Below are 19,843 nucleotides of genomic sequence, written 5' to 3' on the forward strand. Positions count from 1 at the left end.
ACAGTTGTCATCCTCTTTGGTCAAGTATATTTCGTGTTGTATAAATATAGAGCAAAATCAGGGCCTTGTGACTGCTAGGCAAGTGCTTTACCACTGAGCTATAGCCGTAATCCAATGTGCATACACACATATGCGCACAAACACATGTGTATGTGTGTGTTTATGTGTGTGTGTGTGTGTGTGTGTGCGTTTGTTTTGTTTTTGTCTTTTGAAACAGGGTCTTGCTGTGTAGGCCAGGCTAACCTGGAACTTGCTTCTTTTCCCAGGCTGGCCTAGAACTTGTGATCCTCTTGCCTTTGCCTCCCAACAGCTGGGAGTGCAGGCACACACCACAATGCCTGGTTTTCAATGCCTTTTTTAAAGGTCACACATTATCAACAACTCCCACCAAAAAAGAATTAATTTTTCTGCCTATGAGTCTGGCTATGTAGTACACTTTAGCCAGTGGGACATTTGCTAATGTGACACAAGCACAGAATGCATATTGGCACTTATCCTGTCTTGCTGCTTTCTGAAACCCATATGGAATGGGGGGCTAAGGCTACTAGAGTATGCCATTGGTAGGTTTAATTAGTGTGGACACATTTCCCTTGCTGGTGATTGCCCCCAAAAGGCCACAGGACCCAGTTCTGTGATGTGTGGGGAACTCTATCAGGTCTTCTAAGAAAGTCTTCCATCCCAAGAAAGTGCTATGAAGACAACAGCAATGAACTCTTCTTGCAGGGTTGTGATGCCAGGCACTGCTTCTTCTGAATTCTTGACATAAAATAACTCACTTGGGCCTTATGAGTTGCGTACAATTATCCTCCCCCGCAAACAAAGAGGCACAGAGTGGTAAGAATCTTGCCAAAGGTCAAACAGCTAGTGAATACTGGAGGTGGGACTTAAATCTGGGCAACCAGATTCCAGAGTGCTGAGTTCTCCAGTACTATAAGGCAACTCTTCTTCATCTCAAGCAACACATGTGACTACTGTCATCATTGTGCCAGCTGTCTCTAGGGGTAACAGAGCAAAGGATGGAAGGAGCTAGCAGATTGGGCATCCTTGCCAAGAGCTCTGAGAATCATTTCACTCCAAAGACCACCCCATTCACTGACTTCTTACTTTGTGTGAAATATATTTCCTTTTGGGGAAAAAAAAAAAAGAAAAAGAAAGCATTTTTTCTTCTGTTTAAGCCACTTGTGGGTTTTTTTGTTGTTTTTTCCTAGCGCTGGGGATGGAACCAGGCTCTTGAGCATACTAGGCAAATGTTCTACCACTGAGCTACACCCCCAGCCCATTCTCAGAAAAGTATCCCACCTGAGGCTCCACTCAGAAACGGGGAGTATGCAGGAGATAGCAGGATTGTGTGGAATCTGTTCTCATAAACCACTGAGCTGGGGTTGACACATGTCTGGCCTTCACTGTGAGACTGTTTATCCTTTTTTTTTTTTTTTGCCTTTTTTGGGGTTGGAACTCAGGGCCTCATGCTCGCTAGGCAGGAGCTCTACCACTGGAGCCATGCCTCCAGAAAGGGGCTCTTTATGAAGGTGGGGAAAACTGGCAGAAGACAGTAGAAGGTAGAAGAAATCTCCCAGAGAAATAAAAGCATCGCATATTCTCTTTTATTAGGCACAAGGTGAAAATATATTCTCAGGATCCCAAGCCCATAGTATCAATGTAGTCCTGGACCCTGACTGTCCCCAGAACAAGGTCTGAAACTCCATGTGATCAAAAGACAGACCCTGCCTCATCCTGCCTCTCAGCCTTGGTGCTCTGGTCAGGCTGCACCCTCATTTCAAATCATTCCTGGAGTCAGATGAAAACTGGTCTCATGTTGGATTCTTATCCTTTGGGCTCAAATCCTTGGGTAGACCTTCAAGGAGACTTTTTTATTGTTGTTGTTTTGTTTTCTTGCAGTGGTGGATCTTGAGCAAGCTTGGCAAGCGCCCTGTCACTGAGCTGTGCCCCCAGCCCAAGGAGATTCTTCTTCTTTTTTGTTGGCTGAGGTTTAAACTCAGAGCTTCATGCTTGCAAAGCAGGTGCTATACCACTTGAGCCACACCTTTTCAGTCCATTTTGCTCTGGTTATTTTGGAGATAGAGGCCTCACAAATTATTTCCTGGGCTGTCCTCAGACTTTGATCCTCCCGATCTCAGCTTCCCAGGTTTATAGGCTTGAGCCATTGGTGCCCAGCTCCAAAGAGACTCTTGACAGGAGGCTAGAGCGAGGCTTACAGTCCTGCAGGGCCAGGCCTGCATCCTTTGGCACAGAGCTCTCCCTTTCTTTGAAAAGGTGAGATACAAGGCAGCTGGGGTGTTGATGAAGGTGACTGTCCTGTGGACAGCGGGGCCTGGCACAGTACAAGTGGAGGCTGACCCTGGTACAAAGTGTGCCTGCTCAGACAATGACTTGTGGGCATGTGCCACCTTCTCAGCTCTGTGGGCCAGGGGTTGCATTTCTCTTGCTCTCTGTTGTGCTCCCAGCACCCAGAGCAGGCTCAGTACACAGGGAGCAGCTAAGCATGACATGTATGTGAGAACACAGGTATGCACACAGTACGCTTGCTCTTGCTTCCTCTTTCTCCTTCCCATAAGGCACTTAAGGTTTGGTTCATCCCAAAGAGGCAGGAGAAAGCTTGGAGGCCCACTGTTTGCTGCTGAGAGTCCAGTGGGGTGGCCCTAGCCATAAAGACCCACCTCCCCTTCACCCATCTCCTCCTCCTCCTCAGCTTCCTCCAGTCCCGGCCCACTGGGGACCACCTGGTCAGCCGGCCCGCAGTGGGACTGGGATGGGGCTGAGAGGATCAGCTCCTCCTGCAGCCAGGGGTGCAGCAGGATGCCTCTGGCTGTGAGTCGCTCCCCTGGCTCCCTCCGAAGGAGACACTGAACCAGGCATCGAGCAGGAGCCGACAGGCCCTCAGGCAGGGCAAAGGCCCCTCGGCGGATCTTGCCAAAGAGTAGGGCAGGCTCTGAGTCCTGGAAGGGGTAGTGGCCAGCCAGCATGGTGAAGAGCGCCACACCCAGGCTCCAGACATCGGCTGCCTTGCCGGAGTAGCACGCCTTGGAGCTGAGGATCTCAGGTCCCACATAGGCCGGGCACGCGTGCTTGTCCCACAAGGAATCATCTGGCCCAGTCAGTACACAGGCATCTTCCAGGTTCTCCAGCACCAGCTTCGTCCTGGGGCAGAGACAGAGAGTCAGGCCCTACCTGAAATTCCCATTGCCTTCCGAGTCACCCACTTGCACGGGGCCTGCTGTCGTTTGACAGGCATGAGCCCATGCTGTGCTACTGGACGTCCGTGCGACTGGAGATCTGGATCCCTTTCACAGATGAGGAAGCCCAGGTTCAGAGAAGTTAAAGTGCTTCTAAAGTGCTTCTAAAGGATAAGCAATTACTTATAAACTAAGATTCCAGCAGAGAGGGGCTGAAGGGATTAAGCTTGTCTTTTCTACCAATGCAAACTTAGGGCCCTTTTAGGAGAGAAATAGGCAGTGTAGCACAAGCTGGCCTACAAAGGGCAGGACTGCTGGCTCACACCTATAATCTTAGCTACTCAGGAGGCAGAGATCAGGAGGATCACAGTTCGAAGCCAGTCTGGGCAAATAGTTCTTCAAGACCCTCTCTTGAAAAAACCCATCACAAAAAACGGGCTGGTGAAGTGGCTCAAGGTGAAGGCCCTGAGTTTAAGCCTCAGTACTGCCAAAAAAAAAAAAAAAAGTCAGGACTAACAATAGAGCCGCCCAGTGTTTACTGTGTGTGCCTGGGCTTGGCACGAAGCACAGTGCAGCTCCAGGGTGTGGGGCTGGAAAGGGAACCCTGGGTCCCACCCAAAGCCATGACTGTGAGCCACTCATGTCATTCTCACCCACTCCCCCTTCTCATTTTGTACCAAGAAAAGCCAGAAATATTTACTTATTTTTATTTATTAATTTATTGTGTAGTACTGGGGGTAGGACCAGAACCATGTGCCTAGCATACTCTCCCACTGAGTTACATCCCCAGCCCTGTGACTTCCTCTTTTCACAATTCCCACAGAGCACTCCAGATTTTAACAGCAATCATGCTGTGACCTCCACTGCTCATCCTCTTCCTCAGGGTCCCACTTCCTGGGTGCCTCCTGGCCTTTCACAATACTGACTGATCCTGAATCATGGCCTGGGATGGGGGTGAGGGAGATAGAGGGCTGTGAGCATTACTACCTATTTCACAGATGGAGAAAGGAAGGCTCAGGCTGGTGATGCCAATCTTCAAGGCAAAAAGGCAGGTAAGAAACAGAACCAGGATTTAAATCCAGTCTGGGGCTGGTGTAGCTCAGTGGCAGAGTAATTGTTTAGCATGTGCAAAGCCTTGGGTTCAATTCCCAGTACCAAACCAAACAAATAAACTCAGGTCTGTCTGGCTCCACAGTCTCTCTTCTCCAACTATGGCCTTGGAACGACAAGGGAACCTGTTTGAAGCATGTATGGGCTTAGAAATCAATATAAATTTTCCACTCTGCTCCTTGGTCAGAGGTATGTTTGTTTTATTATAACATGTGGAAAGGAATAAAGAAATAGAAAAGCGGCCTTAGGCCACAGTCTACTGCTCCAGGCAAGGTGGGTGTCTATGGAAAATTAGATATTTATATACATAGCCTCCAAATACCTTACCCAATGTATTTATTAATTACAAACTTTACAAGCTGGGCTGCACAATGCTCGTAATCATGCTTGACTCTGGAGGTTCAGGCAGGAAGATCTCCAGTTCAAAAAAAAAAACAAACTTGCCACTTCCAGTGGCTTGGGAGACTAAGATCGGGAGGATCAGGGTTTGAGACCAGCCCAGGCAATTAGTTCAATGGACCCCATCTCCAACAATAACCAGAGCAAAATGGACTGGAAGTATGTCTCAAGCAGTAGAGTACATGCTTTGCGAGCACGAAGCCCTGAGTTCAAACTCCAGTTCTCCTACTACCTTTATCATGTGATCAAGGTTAACATCACAGTAAGGACATAACACTACTCCCAGCCCCAAGTTCTTAGTTTTGATCATTGTACTATGGCTACGTAAGGTGTTAACATAAGTGGGAACTGAGTGGAGGATATTTGGGAACTCTGTGAATTATTTTTGCCACTTTTCTGAAGGTCTCATATTATTATCTCAAAGTAAAAAGCTTTTAAAATGCAATGAGATAAAACTCCCTTCCCTCCACAAGCCATTGAAATGAAGATGATGCTTCCAGGCCTGTTCCTGTGCATCTGGCCCCTTAGTGTGCTCCTGAATACATCCTGCACACCAAGTATCCTCCCCAAGGAGTCTGGGAATGGGACAGTATTCGAGGCACCTCTGCCTTCTCCCAGGACAATTCATTTTCATGTGAAAATTACTAATTCTGTTTCACAGAAAAAATTCCCATGCAGGGAACTTCACACCCTGTATAGGCTGTTCCCTGTGGCCTTGGGATCCTGAGAACATCTTAATCCAGCCCTTTCCTGTACCAATGAGGAAACTGAGGCTCAGAGACACTGGTCACCCAGAGTGATCCGGTCAGCCCAGCCAGGCCCCCTGTTCTCAAGTTCAGGGTGAATTAGAATGTGGGCTCTGGAATCTGATCTAGATTCAAAATCCTGGCTCTACCATTTATCTAGCTGTGGGATCTGGGACAAGTCACCTGACCTAGTTGGGCCTCAGTTTTCTTACCTATCATTTGGGGCTCATAACAGTTCATATTTTTATGGATCCTGGGCTAGTTCCAGTGGTAGAGTGTGTGCTTAGCAAGCTCAAGGCCCTGAGTTCAAACCCCAGTACCACCAAAAGAAAAAAAAAGGAGCATGGCTCAACTTGTAGAGCACTGAGTTCAATCCCAAGTACCACACACAGGATCCAGACCAAGGCAGATAATGCAGTGATGTCCTCCATCACTACCAGCTATTCTTTCACAATCCCCATGCATCTCTGGGAGGGGCTTCCAATAGCACCGAGTCAATTTGTTCCAGGGAAGCTGGCAGTGGGGGGAGACTTGGCTTCTGTGTGTGTGGAAGGGATGGGGGCTGGGGGGAACATACTGGTGTTTGAAACCCAGCCCCTCACCCAAGCTAAGCGAAAGCCCTACCACTGAGCCACACCCCCTGCCACTGGCTTCTCCACTGAGCCTCAGTTTCCCCACCATGACCCACCTCCTGGGTATGTCTCTGGGCCTCTGGACCACACTTACCTCTCACAGTCGGTGAAGACAAAACGACGCAGCTTGAGGTCGCGCAGGACTAGACCGTGCTGGTGGCAATACGCCACCGTGGCCGCCATCTGACGGAACAGTGCCGCGGCCTCGGGCTCTGGGACCCTGCGGCGGCTGCGCACCAGGCTGTGCATGTCTCCGTGGGTCCGAGCAAAAAAGGCGTAGAGCTGGGGACCCAGAAGGACCTCAGCAGGCCGTGCCACCAGATCGTGGCGGGGCAGTTGCGCGTAGGGCTCCAGCACTGCGCGGGCCTCGCAAGCCGGGTACACCTGTGGGCAGAGCAAGCACGGGGTGAGCACAGGGGGGCCGAGCTGGCCTTGCAAACAGCACAGCCAAGCTTTTAGACACTTACGTGTACTAGGCGGTGTGCCCAGCACTTTGCTTATCAAGTCACCAACCCTGCCAACAGTCCTGCAAGGACCAAGCCGCACCCCATTTCACAGTGAAGGAAGCTGACTGCCAGGCGGCCAGCACTCAGCACAGCTGGCACTGGAACCTATGCACTCCTTCCTCTGTGCTCTAAACTGCCACCCTGTATGGCATTAAGGTTCAGATAACCGAAAAGTAACACATGGATAGTCCAAACAAAAAAACAGCCCTTGAAGCAGGGAGACCAGAAGGCCAGAAGACTAAAGCAGCCACGCATGGAGGTGCCTGTCTATAATCTTAGCACTCAGGAGGCTGAGGAAGGAAGATCAGGAGTTCCAGGCCAGCCTGAGCTAAATAGCAAGACAAAAGAAAGGAAAAAAAGAAATCCTCAAAGCCATTCCTCTCTCAGAATCACACCCACAGCCCTTTCACTCATCCAGCCAGCTGGCACTGAGCCCACTGGTGCCAGGCACTAGAGAGCTAACTGAACTGGCAGCCATGGTCCCTGCTCTCCTGGTGTCCACAGCACAACACAGGAAGGAGACAGTGCAAGCAAGCCAACTAACTAAATTCTAATAAGTGCTGCAAAGGATCCAAGAAAGATGACTGAGCATTTTAGAAGGGGCACTGTTTTAGCAAGTGTGCTCCAATGTGTGGATGGAGTAGTGGGGTGTTTGCCTAGCAAGCACAAAGCCCTGAGTTCAAATACTGTATACACCACACACACACACACACACACAGTGTGGTCTAGAAGTGACTCTGGGGAAGTGACTCGAGTGATGGAGAGATGCTCATGGGATAAGCCTCCCAGCTCCCAGGTTGGGGGCACAGGCTCTGAGGTGAGCACAAGCTCCACCGCCCCAGAAACCCAGCCAAAAGGTATATTGTGGGCAGAATGGGGTGAGGAGGAGGATGGGCATGTGGTGAGGGTGGTGAGTTTGATGGACATTAAACATCACCTGAAAGGTGTGTCCTCTTTTACTGATGGTAAAATTGAAGTTCAGAAAAGGGAAGCAACTTGTTAGAAGGCATAGCTAACCAGTAGCAGAGCGGGCATGCTCACTCTGATTTGTTTGACTTTAAACTCTTTGCATGTTATTTTGAGTGACACACAGAAAAAAATAAATAAAGCACATATTTATAGTCCATGAAAAAAGATACAGAGCACATAACTTTAGAAGAAAAAGCACCTAGGGTGATGGAGGAAGCAAACACAGAGACTGCTTTTCCCTTTGTTCCTGTAGGCCCATTCTTGCCCCACATGCTTCTGGACCTGCTGCCACAGGATTGGACTCTGCTCCTCCCAGTCACTGCCCAGATGTCACCTTTCAGAGGTCCTCCAGGAGATCCCTAGCTAGAATTCCCTGGTCCCTATCCTCCCCCCCACTCCGGTGCCCACCCCCCACCCCCCGCCCGTTGTCTCCTGACTGTGTTTTTCTCCATAGCAATTGTGATCACCTGACCCCTGTGGTACTTCTTTATCGACCTTGTCAGTGGCCACCACAGTATCAGCTTGAGAGCAGCACTGGGCCTGGAGTTTTAGGTCTTTTTGTTGTTGAGTGTGTGCGGGTTTTTTTTTTTTTTTCCAGTACTGGAATTTGAACTCAAGGCCTCACACTTGCTAGGCAGGAGCCCTTACCGCTTGAGCTACTCCTCCAGCCCTTTGTGATAGTTTTTTTCAAGATAAGGGTCTATCAAACTATTTGCCTGCGGCTAGTTTCCAACAGTGATCCTTCTGATCTCTGCCTCCTGGATAGCTAGGATTACTGGCATGAGCCACGGGTGCCCAGCTCCATTTTGCTTTTAGTGTTTTCAGATAGGGTCTCATGTTTTTGCTCAGGTTGGTCTCAGACAGTGATCCTCCTATCTAGAACCTCCCACATAGCTGGGACCGCAGGCATGTGCTACCACAACTGGCCCTTGTTTTTTTTATGATTTTTTTTGAGACAGAATCTCATTATGTAGCCCAGGGTAGCCTCAAACTCCCAGTCCTCCTGGCTCAGACTCCCAAGTGCTAGGATTACCAGGCATACTTCCCCACGCCCAGCCTGGTCTGATTTTTAGCCACAGCACAATCTTGTGGCATGTCCAGGGCTTGGTGAAGTTTTGCTGCATTAACAAGTATGGAGTCAAGACACCGAGCCTTCCATGCACTAACTGACCAGAAAAGCCAAAGCGATCTGGAAATCGCCTTGCAGGCTCCACAGTTCACACCAGCATAGGAATGAAGGCATCCCAGGGGTTTCCCTAAATGATTTGGAGGAATTTGGGGTCCCGTAAAACCACGTGGCTTCTGCCCCAAGCCCACTGGGGTCGTTTCTTTCCTCATGGGCTCCCTCCCTAGTGTAAATAGAAAGACCTGTGATACTGTAGGAAGAGGACCCAAAGTCAGGATTCCTGACAGTACCTGGGGTACAGCACCACAGACCTATATCAGACAACCCAGAGTCCAGGAGAAGCCAATGGCTGGATCCAGTCGAGCTCTATCCCCTTGCCTGAGCCTGGGCTGCTCCCAGAAGGAGGCTGAAGTCTCTCCACTGGCAGCACCTTTTCAAGGACTGTGTGTCTAGATAAACGTCTTCCTTATGCTTGCCTCCCTGGGGAGCCTGCCCTGCTTCTGTCAGAAACTCTCATTCTAGCAGTGGGCACTGGGCTCTGGCCTCCACCTGCTGGGCCCAAGCCCCTCTGACACAGCCTGACTCTGACACGACCATAGCTGTATAAGCCTCAGTGTCCTCTGTCTTTAAAATGGGCCAAGAAGACTACCACCTAGTTTAGGTGAAGAGGAAAAGAGAGGGCTGGAGGTGTGGCTCAAGTGGTAGAGCGCCTGCCTCACAAGCACAAAGCCCTGAGTTCAAACCCCAGTACTGTAGAGAGAGAGAGAGACAGAGAGACAGAGACAGGGAGACTGTCCCGAGTAGTGTGTGTGGTGTACAAAAACTATCTATTGTCTTACTGTAATAATATACTTCTTACTGGCATTTATGTCCTTTGGCAACATTCTGCATGGGCTGACCTTCAGGGGCCTCACCCTACTGCTTTATTTTATTCTAGGCTCCAGGCCTGGTGCTAAGTGGGTTCATGCATAGCCCCTTCCCTCTCTCGACTTCAGTCTTCCCATCTGTAAAGTGGCACAGGTCAGGCCCCATTGTCTCTGGGACCTAGGATTTCTGATGTCCTACCATACCCTGCCTTTCTCTTGTACAAACACCTTGCACGGCCCACATGATCAGGTGCGAGCACCCTCCCGAAGCTTTCACGCCAGCCTGTTGCCAACCCTCCTGGCTTGCCCCATTCTACACACCTTTCCCATTCTGGCCAGCTCAAGGTCCTTTTCATCTTCTGAGTGCCAAGTGCTCAATTGTCCGGGCCTTGGCACAGGTCCCCTGGACTCTCTTCTCCCACTTCTAGCTGGTTAACTCCTGTTCAACCTTTGAGGACACACTCTTGAGCAGTACCCTCCGCACTTCCATAGGTCCTAAGCTCCAGCCAGCAGCATTTCCCACGCTACAGGGCCTAAGCCCTGAGTGCTGGGTACATGTCTGCTTTACCTCTCTGCTCTCAGCCCAGTCGGGGACTCACCAGCTGCTTCTCCAACAAACATAGCAATAAACAAATACAGGGGGACCCCTTGGCATCCTGGCAATCCTTAGGAGCCCAGACCCTTTGCAAGCCCCTGAGCTGCACAGGAAAGAGCGCCCTGGGGACATACCTTGCAGGTGTATTCTGTGCCTGTGGGGCTGTGCAGTGCCCGATAGGCCCGCCCGCCCTCTTCGGGCTCCAGGAGGATATATGATCCCAGCCGAGAAGCAAGGGCCACAGCAGGGGCACAGTCTGGAGCAGGGGGAGGGCTCAGGGGCAGCAGACAAGGGGGTGGCTTGGGCTGGGGCCCACGTCGAGCTCGTTTTCGGCTGGGATAGTCCACACTGAAGTCATCATCCAACTCCAACCTCTTCTTCCTGGTGAGGGAAGCTACAGAAGCAGCCAGAGGGGTGGCCCGCATCTAGAACAGGGGAAGAAAGGCAGGAGGGGAGGATGCGGGTGGTCCCTCTCCTGTCCTGCGGGTGAGAGGGTATGAAAGTGGCACAGCCTTGAAAAGAACTTCCCAACAGTCCCTCTCCTCTCCTGCGGGTGAGAGGGTATGAAAGTGGCACAGCCCTGAAAAGAACTTCCCAACAGTGCAAGTCAGTACTAGAGGGGAAACATCAGCTTTCAGGCTGAACTTCAGTCCTGTTGCTCCCAAATGTTGCCTGAGAGGGACGAGTGAGGACCCACAATCCTGGCAAGACTGGAATGGCAGCGGAGGGGGTGTAGGAGAGAGGGATGAGAGTGGAGGGGTGCTGTAGTGGGGGGGGTCTCTGGGTTCTAATCCCAGCAGTTCCTCCACCTTTCTAAGCCTAGGTTCCTGCGATGCCAGGCTCACAGAATTTTTCAGATGAAGAAATGAAAACACAAAGCACGGGCTGGTGGCAGGGTAGGTGACACCCACCTTGCTCCCTTACTATTGTTGTTATTCCTAGGGGGGTATGCTAAGTGCCAGCCCCGGGAGCCTTAGCGCTCTCCCCAGGGAAAGGAGCTCCATAACTCTCCTTTCCTCTCAACTGTCCAGTCAGGCAAGAGAATGCTGTGAAAATGTTTTGTGCCCTCAGCAGCAGGAGTTGGCCTGGAGTCCCCTGGAGGTGGCCACATGGAACTCCAGGCTGCCTTGGCCCTACCCACCCCTCAGAGCCTGGTGAGCCTGAACAGATGGGGAAACTGAGTCCATAAATGAGCAAGACTAGAACCTCAGCTGTAGAATGGAGACAGCCCCTAATATCTACCTCTTGTCCTCTGCCACACCTGGGCAGGAGACCCCAGGTTACACTTCGCACACTCCATCACCCAGGGCTGACAGGTGTGCGCTCCCTTCTCAGAAACACACTTTGTCCCACCCAACCAGCCACAGACACATCCAGGGCAGAGAGGGGCATACACATCCAGTGGCATACACCTGGCTGTCCACGGGCAAGCGCGGACGCTCGCACACGCACGCACACGGAATACACAACGCACATGGCCCCAGGGCAGTCGCGACTTCTCCCTGCCCGGCTTTTCGCAGCCAGGCCTCTCCTGCGGGAGCGGAAGCGACAGCGACAACAGCTGGGATTACAAGGTTTAAAGGAAACCTGCCCTCTTCCCCAGGGCTGGGAGAGGGAAAGCAAAGCTAGGAAGCTTGGGCCTGGGCGGGGAGCGGGGACGGAGCCAGGCCCTCGCCCTCCACACCCCGAAGACTGCGGGTGCAGCCGGGGCGGTCTTCGGGCGCACCACACACGCGTTCAGGGCAGCCTGCGGCGCCCAATTCCAGTGCTCGCCTCCGATCACTCTGCACTCGCACCCTGCGCTCCCACCGAGGCAGGTTCCCTGAGCACCCCAGCCTTGCCCGGACCGTGTCCTCGCACAGCCAACCTCCGCCACCAGGTGGCCAGCCCTCTCCACCGCTCCCACTATCTACTGGATCCCCAGGACCTGCCTTCAGCCGGCCTCTGTCCCGCACGCTCACGCAGATCCCCCACACCCTGCTAATGCACACACCACCCGACACAATCCTGCGATGTCCCGCTGGACACACACTCGGACCTCCCCCCAGCCCGACCACGGAGCTCCCCGCTCCACGCTCACAAAACACAAAAACACCCAGTACCGCACACCGCCCTCTGGGTGACAGTCCCGGGCTCCGCCCGCCCCAGGGGACACGGCCGCCACGCCCTACAGGTGCGCACCCCGCTCCAGCCCAACTCGGCCACACTCGGTATCCCCCACGCCCTGCCTCGCAGCAACTCCTAGGCTGGGGACAGAACTCTCCGCCCAGGGACCCCCAGCGGCCGAGTTTGTTCAAAGTTGTGTCTGTGCGCGCGCGCGTGTGTGCGAGTGCGTGCGGCTCGCAGCAACACGCCGGCGCCCGGGGACTCCGGATGCACCCTCTGTCCCTCAGTTCCTCTGTCCCTCTGTCCCTCTGTCCCAGCCGCTCCTTCCAGCCGCCAGGTTCGGGCATGTCCACTCTGCCGCCCCCCGCCGGATACCTTGTCCTGGAGTCCCACGCGGGCGCCCGCGCCGTCGGTGATCGCAGGTGGAACGGGACGCGCTCCGAGATCCGGGGTCTGCTCGCGCCCAGGCCCGGAGCTGCGGACACGCGCCGAGCCGCAAGCCCTTGGACTGCGAGTATCTTGTGCGCGCCCAGAGCCGGGTCTCACTCCTGGTCCGGGTGATGTAAACCCGAGCTAATCGGCTGCCGCCTGACGGCCTCCGGCCCGGGATTGCACCATCCCTGGCGCCCCGCCTCCCTGGTCACCGCCAGCGCTGCACCGGGCCTCTCCCATTCGGTCCGCCCACTGCCCGCCCCACCTCGCTGCCCCACTAGGGACTAGACTCTTAAGTGCAGGTACCAGCCACTGACTCTCCCCATCACCTTGGCAAAAACAATTTACTGCTCTGAGCCTCAGTTTCCCCATCTTTGAAACGGGAAGAACATTCTTCTCAGGATGATTCAGAAGAAAAAACAGCAAGCAGACTGTTTCCTGGTTTTTTGCTTTTGTTTTTGTGGGTTTTGATTGTTTGGCGGTACTTGGATTTGAACTCAGGGCTTCATGTTTGCTCTTACCTCTTGAGCCACTCTGTCAGCCTTTTTTGTGTTGGGGATTTTCAAGATAGGGTCTCCTGAACTATTTGCTGAGGGCTGGCTTCTAACCACGATCCTCCTGATCACTGCCTCCTGAGTAACTAGGATTACACGTGTGGGCCACCTGTGTCTGGCTTGATTTTGTTTTGGAGAGAGGGTCTCCTATGTAGCTTAAGCTGGCCTGAAACTTGTAATTCTCCCAAATGTTGGGATTACAGGCTGCTACTTCTTTTACAAAGCATGTTCTCACCCTATTAAATCCCTAGGAAAACCCTAGGCAGGTGAGAAGCTCCATTGTCCCTCATCCTACTGAGAGTCAGCTATAAAGTCACCCAAGAGTGTTCCTGACACAAAAATTTCAGATCCTACAAGACTCTGACCTGGAAAGAATCGGTGGGGTGGCCTGGGGAGGCCCAAGATCAGGTGAGCTTCCACAGCAGGTGAGCTCCTAGCACTCATTTGAGAGAGGCAGGGTGACCTAGTTGCTAAAAGCAAGCACCCCAGAGCCATCTTACCTAGGTATGCACTTGAGTTCTGCTATCATCAGTTGGGGTACCTCAGAAAAGCCACTTAAAGCCTTGCCTCCAGCTGGGGTGTAGCTCAGTGGCAGAGCACTTGCCTAGCCTGCACCCGCAACCCTAGTTGCTGTGAGGCTTTAATAAGTTCATACACAGGAGATGCTGAGGACACATGGGGCACATCAGAGGCATTCAGTAAATAGAATGCAAACATGAGACTCCCAGAGGGGAAGGGTCTCTAACAGGACAAAGCCCCAGGCCTGGATGGAATATCCCTGTGCAGCCCCAGGGGTCCAGCTCCTCAATATCAAAAAACAACTCCTCCCTGCAGAGCTGGAGGGGAGGCAGGGTGTGGTCACCTTTGTCTCCCCTCAGACCCAGGGATCTGCTCCCCTGTCTCCGAGCTTTTCCTGGGGGATTCTGGGATCTCTTTTAACCCTGGCCACTCCCTTACTGGGAGACAGATGGCAGATTCCACAGCTGTAATGGCAAAAGGAGCCAGGGATGATATGATTTCTGAGCACCTCTGTAAACCACCTGTACTGGCTTTGCTTGGACATTTCTAACAGGCCCTGCTCTAATATGCTTGGGATGGGGGTGACCAAACTGACCCAAACCTGTCCTCATAGATCTTTAAAAAACAGTAAGGAGACAGATCATTATTTTAAAAATCAGTAACCAAGATCACTTAAAATAGATTATTGAAGTGTTATGTATTTTCTTGACATGAAAGAAACACTAAAATTGTATATATTTGTCTTTATTATGACTGAGAATGGCTATTTTCTGGTGTGCAGTTCTCACCACTTTTCTAGATGATGTTTAAGATTTTAAGGAAGAGAAGGGGTGAGTGCTGCAAAGATGAGAGGAGACAGAGAAAGTAGTAAGTTAAGTTGCAAAAGCCCTGAGGCAGGACTTTGAGGCAATTAAGGAACTGTGAAATGAGCACTGTCACCTCCATTCTATAGATCACAAGGGTGACAGATGAAGGGCTTACCTAATGCCACCTAGCTTGCAGATTTGATATTTAAACCTGGGTCAAATGATACCATGCTCACAGTGTTCTGGGACATTTCACAGTATTTCAACCAATCGGCCTCTACCTGGTGTGGTCACTGGAATGTCACCTTCAGCATGGCCCTCCAATTTGGGAGCCTTGTCAAATCCAAATTCTCTAGACCAGGACTTTTCAAAAGAAACAAAATGGGAATGACATATGTAATTAATATTTTTTATTGAATTTTGGGGGTGGGGCACTGAGGTTTGATCTCAGGAGCCCTACTGCTTGAGCCACTCCACCAATCCTCTTTTTGTGTTGGATATTATCAAGGTAGGGTCTCACAATCTATTTGCCAGGGCTGGCTTTGAACCTCAATCCTCCTGGCCTCTGCCTCCTGAGTAGCTAGGATTACAGGTGTGAGCCACTGGCACCCAATTACAACTTTTTGTCTTTATACCTTCTGCCCCACAGAAGTGCAGCCGTGCCTTGGAGCTCCTGGTTGGATTCCAGGTCTGGCTGAAGTCAAGAACCTGGGAGATTGTACACAAGTCACTTCCCTTTTCAGGGCCTTAGTTTCTCATCTGTAAAATAGTAAGAGAGAGTTAGATTAGGTCAGTGTTTTCCAAAATATACTGTGTGCAGTAATGGCGTCCAGAGGGCTTTAGGGTTTCTGAGACTCTGTGTGAAATAACACTGGACCAGAGTGAGAAGTGGCGATCCCTTTCCGATGTGATGTTCTTCCTGTTCTTCCAGTGTCTTGGGGGAAAATCTCACCGAACAGCACCTGCCTTTCACACCTCTCTCCATAGGGAAGGAGAGCAGAGCTCAGGCCAGAACCTTCAGCCGGAAAGAGGATTGAGCAAGGTTGCATAACTTGTTTTGCTTTCCTTGTATTTAGTTTTATGGTGACCTCGTCTTTATGGCAAATGATAGTTTTCCAAATGCAGTGAGTGATTTAAATTTTCCAGTTTAAATAAATATATCTAAGGAGTTTTTGTTTTGTTTTTTGGTGAGACTGGAATTTGAACTTAGGGCTTTGCAGTTGCAAAGCAGGTGTTCTACCACTTGAGGCACATCTCCAGGACATTTTGCAATAGTTATTTTGCAAATAAATAGTTCATGAGATGGAGTCTCATGAACTATTTGCCTGGGCTAGCTTCAAACCAAGATCTTCCTGATTTCAGCCTCCTAAATAGTTAGGATTACAGGTGCCGTCATTTTAATGAGCTGGATAAAAGGAAAACATGGGGTAATGGTACAAATGGATGAATGGATTGGAACCTGTCAATATGGGGAAGATGGTGGGTGATTCAAAAGTTGTAGCCAGGCCTGTGCTTCTCCTGGGGAGCCCTTTTCTAGGGAACTGGGCACCTTCCCTTTCTCTGGAGTTGTCTCAGGTTTTGGACCCAGGAGAGGAAGGAAGGACAGCTAAGCGGTGGCCCCGTGGCTGGGGTCCAGCGTGGCCTGGGTGGATGCTTCCCTTATATCACCTCATGTCACCCTCACACCTCCCCGCCATGTTCTTGCTCCTATCCCTGGAGACAAATGAAGAAACCAGCGCTCAGAGAAGTGACATCATTGCCAGAGGGGGAAGGGACCAGTGAGATTCAGACCTGTGGGTCTGGCTCAAACCCTGCAATCTCTGGTCTGCTGCCTTGCACTCATAAGACGTTGGGCAAATCACACAGCCACTCTGATCCCCACAGGCAGGTGTATAAACCGAGACTTGACTGGTAACACTGTATTACCCTCCTGATAGGGTTGCTGGTTGCCAGCATTCAGTGACGAGTAGCTCCTATTTCCAAGCAGCACAGGCTGCTTGTAGCCCTCCTCCTGCACAAAAGGGCAGAGGATGAAGGGGGAGTGGACCTGTTTTCCTGAGCTTGGCCCTGCCTGGGCCCTCCCTCTGCTTTCTCATGAGGTGAGGATGAATTTATGCTTGTGTCACAAGTGAGTAAACTGGGTGTCAGAGGGCAGAAGTAACCTGCTCAGGGTCACACAGCAAGTGGATAGGGTTTGATCCTAGGTCTATGTGATCCAAAGCCCACATTGAGCCACTATTTCAGGAGCCTGAGTGAGGCTGAAGGAAGGTTGCAGAAGAAGCCCCATGCCCTTCTGAAGGGTGAAGGGTCCTTTTCCTTCCTGTGGTAGGAGGAGCTAGAAAGGCACCAGGACAATTGGTTCTGGCTCCAAATTTGCCTCTGACTTTGAGTAACCTTGGGTAGCTACCAGTCCCTCCTGGGACTCAAACACATTAAGTACTAGTGTGTGTGTGTGTAGGGCTGGATGGGGGTTAAGGGGGAGGTTGGGGAAGTTGGGGATCTCCAAATTTCCAGAGATCCTGACTTTTTTCTTATCTCCCAGCTGGGAGGGGGAGAGAGCCCCCAAACCAGCCCCCTCCCAGGACATCTGACCCCTGCTCCTCCCACTTTCCTGTCTTCTGCAGGTCTGGAGGCCATCAGAGGCCAGGGAAGGAAAGGGATGTTGTATGTTCTGTCCAGGCTACTGCCCAGCCCTTCCCTTTCTGAGAAAACCTGGGGGGTTGGGGGACAGGACAGTGTTGAGCTAGTTGCATCAGAAAATCTTACGCAAGACATCCTCCTGGATAGATGGTGCCTGCCCCTAGCCTCTGACCCCACCCTGCTTCCCTGTCAGGCCTGTGGAAAACTCTGTGCCAGGCTAGCCCTTAGGGAGTGACAGAGGGAAGGGGAGGGGCCTGCTGCTGAGAGTCTTAGGCTTCCTGGTTGATACCAGGTGCTCCTCCAGGGATCCAGAGCCAACTCAGCCCTGGTCCCTCTCCAAAGAGAGAGAAGACTAGCCCAGGGTCCTGGACCCTGACTGAGCCCTAATCCTTGACTCTGACCATAGAGAGAGCTCTATTGCTTGACTTTGGGCTGTGACTATGCTCTGACCTGAAACCTGGGACATAGTTTGAGCCCTGATCACTGCCCCTAGCCATGGCCAATCCTTGATTCTGGCCCAAATTGAGCACTGGCTTGGTCACGTGACTGGGCACCCATCTTTTCCCATACTGATCCATCTCCTGAATTCCATTTCTAGTTCTTGATGGAGTTATAAACCTGGAGGCAGATTTAGCTCTGTCTAATCCATTACTTGTGACCTCAGTCCCCAGATTAACCCCAATTGTAGCCTCAGAAACCACTGGTCATGGACACTGTCTAGAATCAAGAGGGTGGAATGGCTCAAGTGGTAGAGTGCCTGCCTGATTCAAAACCCAGTGCTGCCAAAATAAATAAATATATACAATCGAGAGGGCTAAGGCTCAGGCACAGGCATTAAGAGTTTGGTGCCTGCTACCCTCTCTGGTTTTTCCCCGATGCCCAAGGCCAGGAGGCCGAGGGCCTGCACTGAACATAGGGAGGACTGCTAACTAGTCCAAGTCTGACTCAGCAGGGTGGAGTCCACTGGGCTAGCTGTGCAGGTGCTGAGTCAGTGCAGGGAGTAAAAGGACAGGGTCTGTGAGGTCATAGCTGCGGGTGGTGTGGGGAGCCCTGGTCTGAAAATGTTGGATGGTGCAGGCAGCCAGCCAGCCAGGACCTTTAATATAAAGTAGCCAGGCCCAAGTCCTGCCCACCTCCATCAACCCATTTATTTTCTATTTTTTCCATCATTTCCTTGCCTTACTCTCTCCCAGAGCAGCTTGTTAATTTCCATCATAGCACTTATTATAATTGAAATCACATATTTTTAAAAAATTATTTAGTGCCTGTCTCCCCTCTCAACTATAAGCTCCAGTAGGACAGGCTTCTTCCAGTTTAGCTCACCAGAACCTCCAGCACCAGATTCCACACATGGTAAGTGCTCAGTAAATAGAAGCTGGAAGCATCTGTCGCTCTATACATTCGTTCATCTCATATCCATTCATGCACCATTCATCCATAATCCACTCACCATCTATCCACTCGACGGTGGGTTTCTCCCCATTCTTCTGTTTCTCCCTCTTCCACCTACACGCCATTCGACAAACAGCCAGCCAGCCATGTCTTTCCAGTACCAGTCATACCATTTATACGTTCACTTATTTATTCAACAAGTATTTATTAAATATTTATTGAGTATCTACCACTTCACTGTTGTAAAGACTGGGATACTACAGAGGGAATAACAACCAAAAAATGGTTCTTATACCCAGTAGAAAGAAATATGCAAAAATAATTAACAGATTAAAAAATGGGCTGAGGCTGTGACTCAAGTGCTAGAGCACCTGCCTAGCAATCACGAAGCCCTGAGTTCAAACTCAGTAGCATCAGGAAGAAAAAGAAAAAAAATCAGAATAAATAAATTATAGCACATGAAAGTGCTAGGGAGGAAAGTCATAAAGGGTGAGCCAACAGGTTGAGGAGGACTGGGGGGGCCGGATGGTGTCCAGTGGATGCCATGAAAATGTCTGAAGGTCTAATCGTTTGGACTGAGGTGTAGCTCCTGCAAAGGCTCTAGAGCCACTGGACTGACAGATTAGTGTGGCAAGTGAGGGGGTGGCAGTGGTGGATGAGGTCAGAGAGTTAATGGGGGTTCAGACCATCTAGAGCTTTGGAGGCCTTTGTAAGGACTCTGGGGAGTTCTGGGGGTACTTAGGAGGGTTGAAATAGAAGAAGAAAGTGGTCTGACTTTGGGCTGCTGGAGTAACTCAAGTAGTAGAGGGTCTGCCTACCAAGTGTGAGTTCAAACCACAGTGTCACAAAATAAATAAATAGATAATAAAAAATAAAGTGGTCTGACTTTTAAAATAGCACCACTGAAAGAGCGGTGCTTGGAATAGACTGCAGGAAGCAGGCACAGGGAGACAGGGAGCAAGTGTTGCAATAGTTCTGGCTGGGTGCATGGTGAGACGTGATTGGCTTCTGGGTATATGGATAGGCCTCAAATTATGAGTTACCTTCCTGCTAAACCCATTGGAAGTTGAAAATATCTTAAGTCAAAAATGTACTGAAGGGGATGGGGGAGGGGGGAGGGGGGAGAAATGACCCAAACGATGTATGCACCTGTGAATAAATGAATAAAAAATAATGTACTGAAGGAGGTGTAGCTCAAGCAGTAGAATGTCTATTTTGCAAGCATGAAGCCCTGAGTTCAAACCCCAGTCC

General features: G+C 50.9%; 1 protein-coding gene across 2 annotated transcripts; it reads right to left on the minus strand.

Annotated features, from left to right (window-relative positions):
• Positions 1-1,582: 1,582 nt before the first annotated feature.
• Positions 1,583-12,865, minus strand: Trib3 (tribbles pseudokinase 3). Of its 2 annotated transcripts, none has more exons than XM_020164578.2 (4): positions 12,625-12,865; positions 10,278-10,568; positions 6,176-6,465; positions 1,583-3,159 (listed from the first exon to the last, which is right to left on the minus strand). In XM_020164578.2, the coding sequence occupies exons 2-4, from the start codon at positions 10,566-10,568 to the stop codon at positions 2,661-2,663; spliced, it is 1,080 nt and encodes a 359-aa protein (XP_020020167.1). In that variant the 5' UTR covers positions 12,625-12,865; the 3' UTR covers positions 1,583-2,660. The 2 variants fall into 2 exon arrangements, with proteins under 2 accessions (XP_020020167.1, XP_073930603.1); XM_074074502.1 differs by having other exon boundaries at positions 10,278-10,623.
• Between the last annotated feature and the right edge of the window lie 6,978 nt (positions 12,866-19,843).

Source organism: Castor canadensis, chromosome 5 (genome assembly GCF_047511655.1).
Source record: "Castor canadensis chromosome 5, mCasCan1.hap1v2, whole genome shotgun sequence".
NCBI lineage: Eukaryota > Metazoa > Chordata > Mammalia > Rodentia > Castoridae > Castor > Castor canadensis.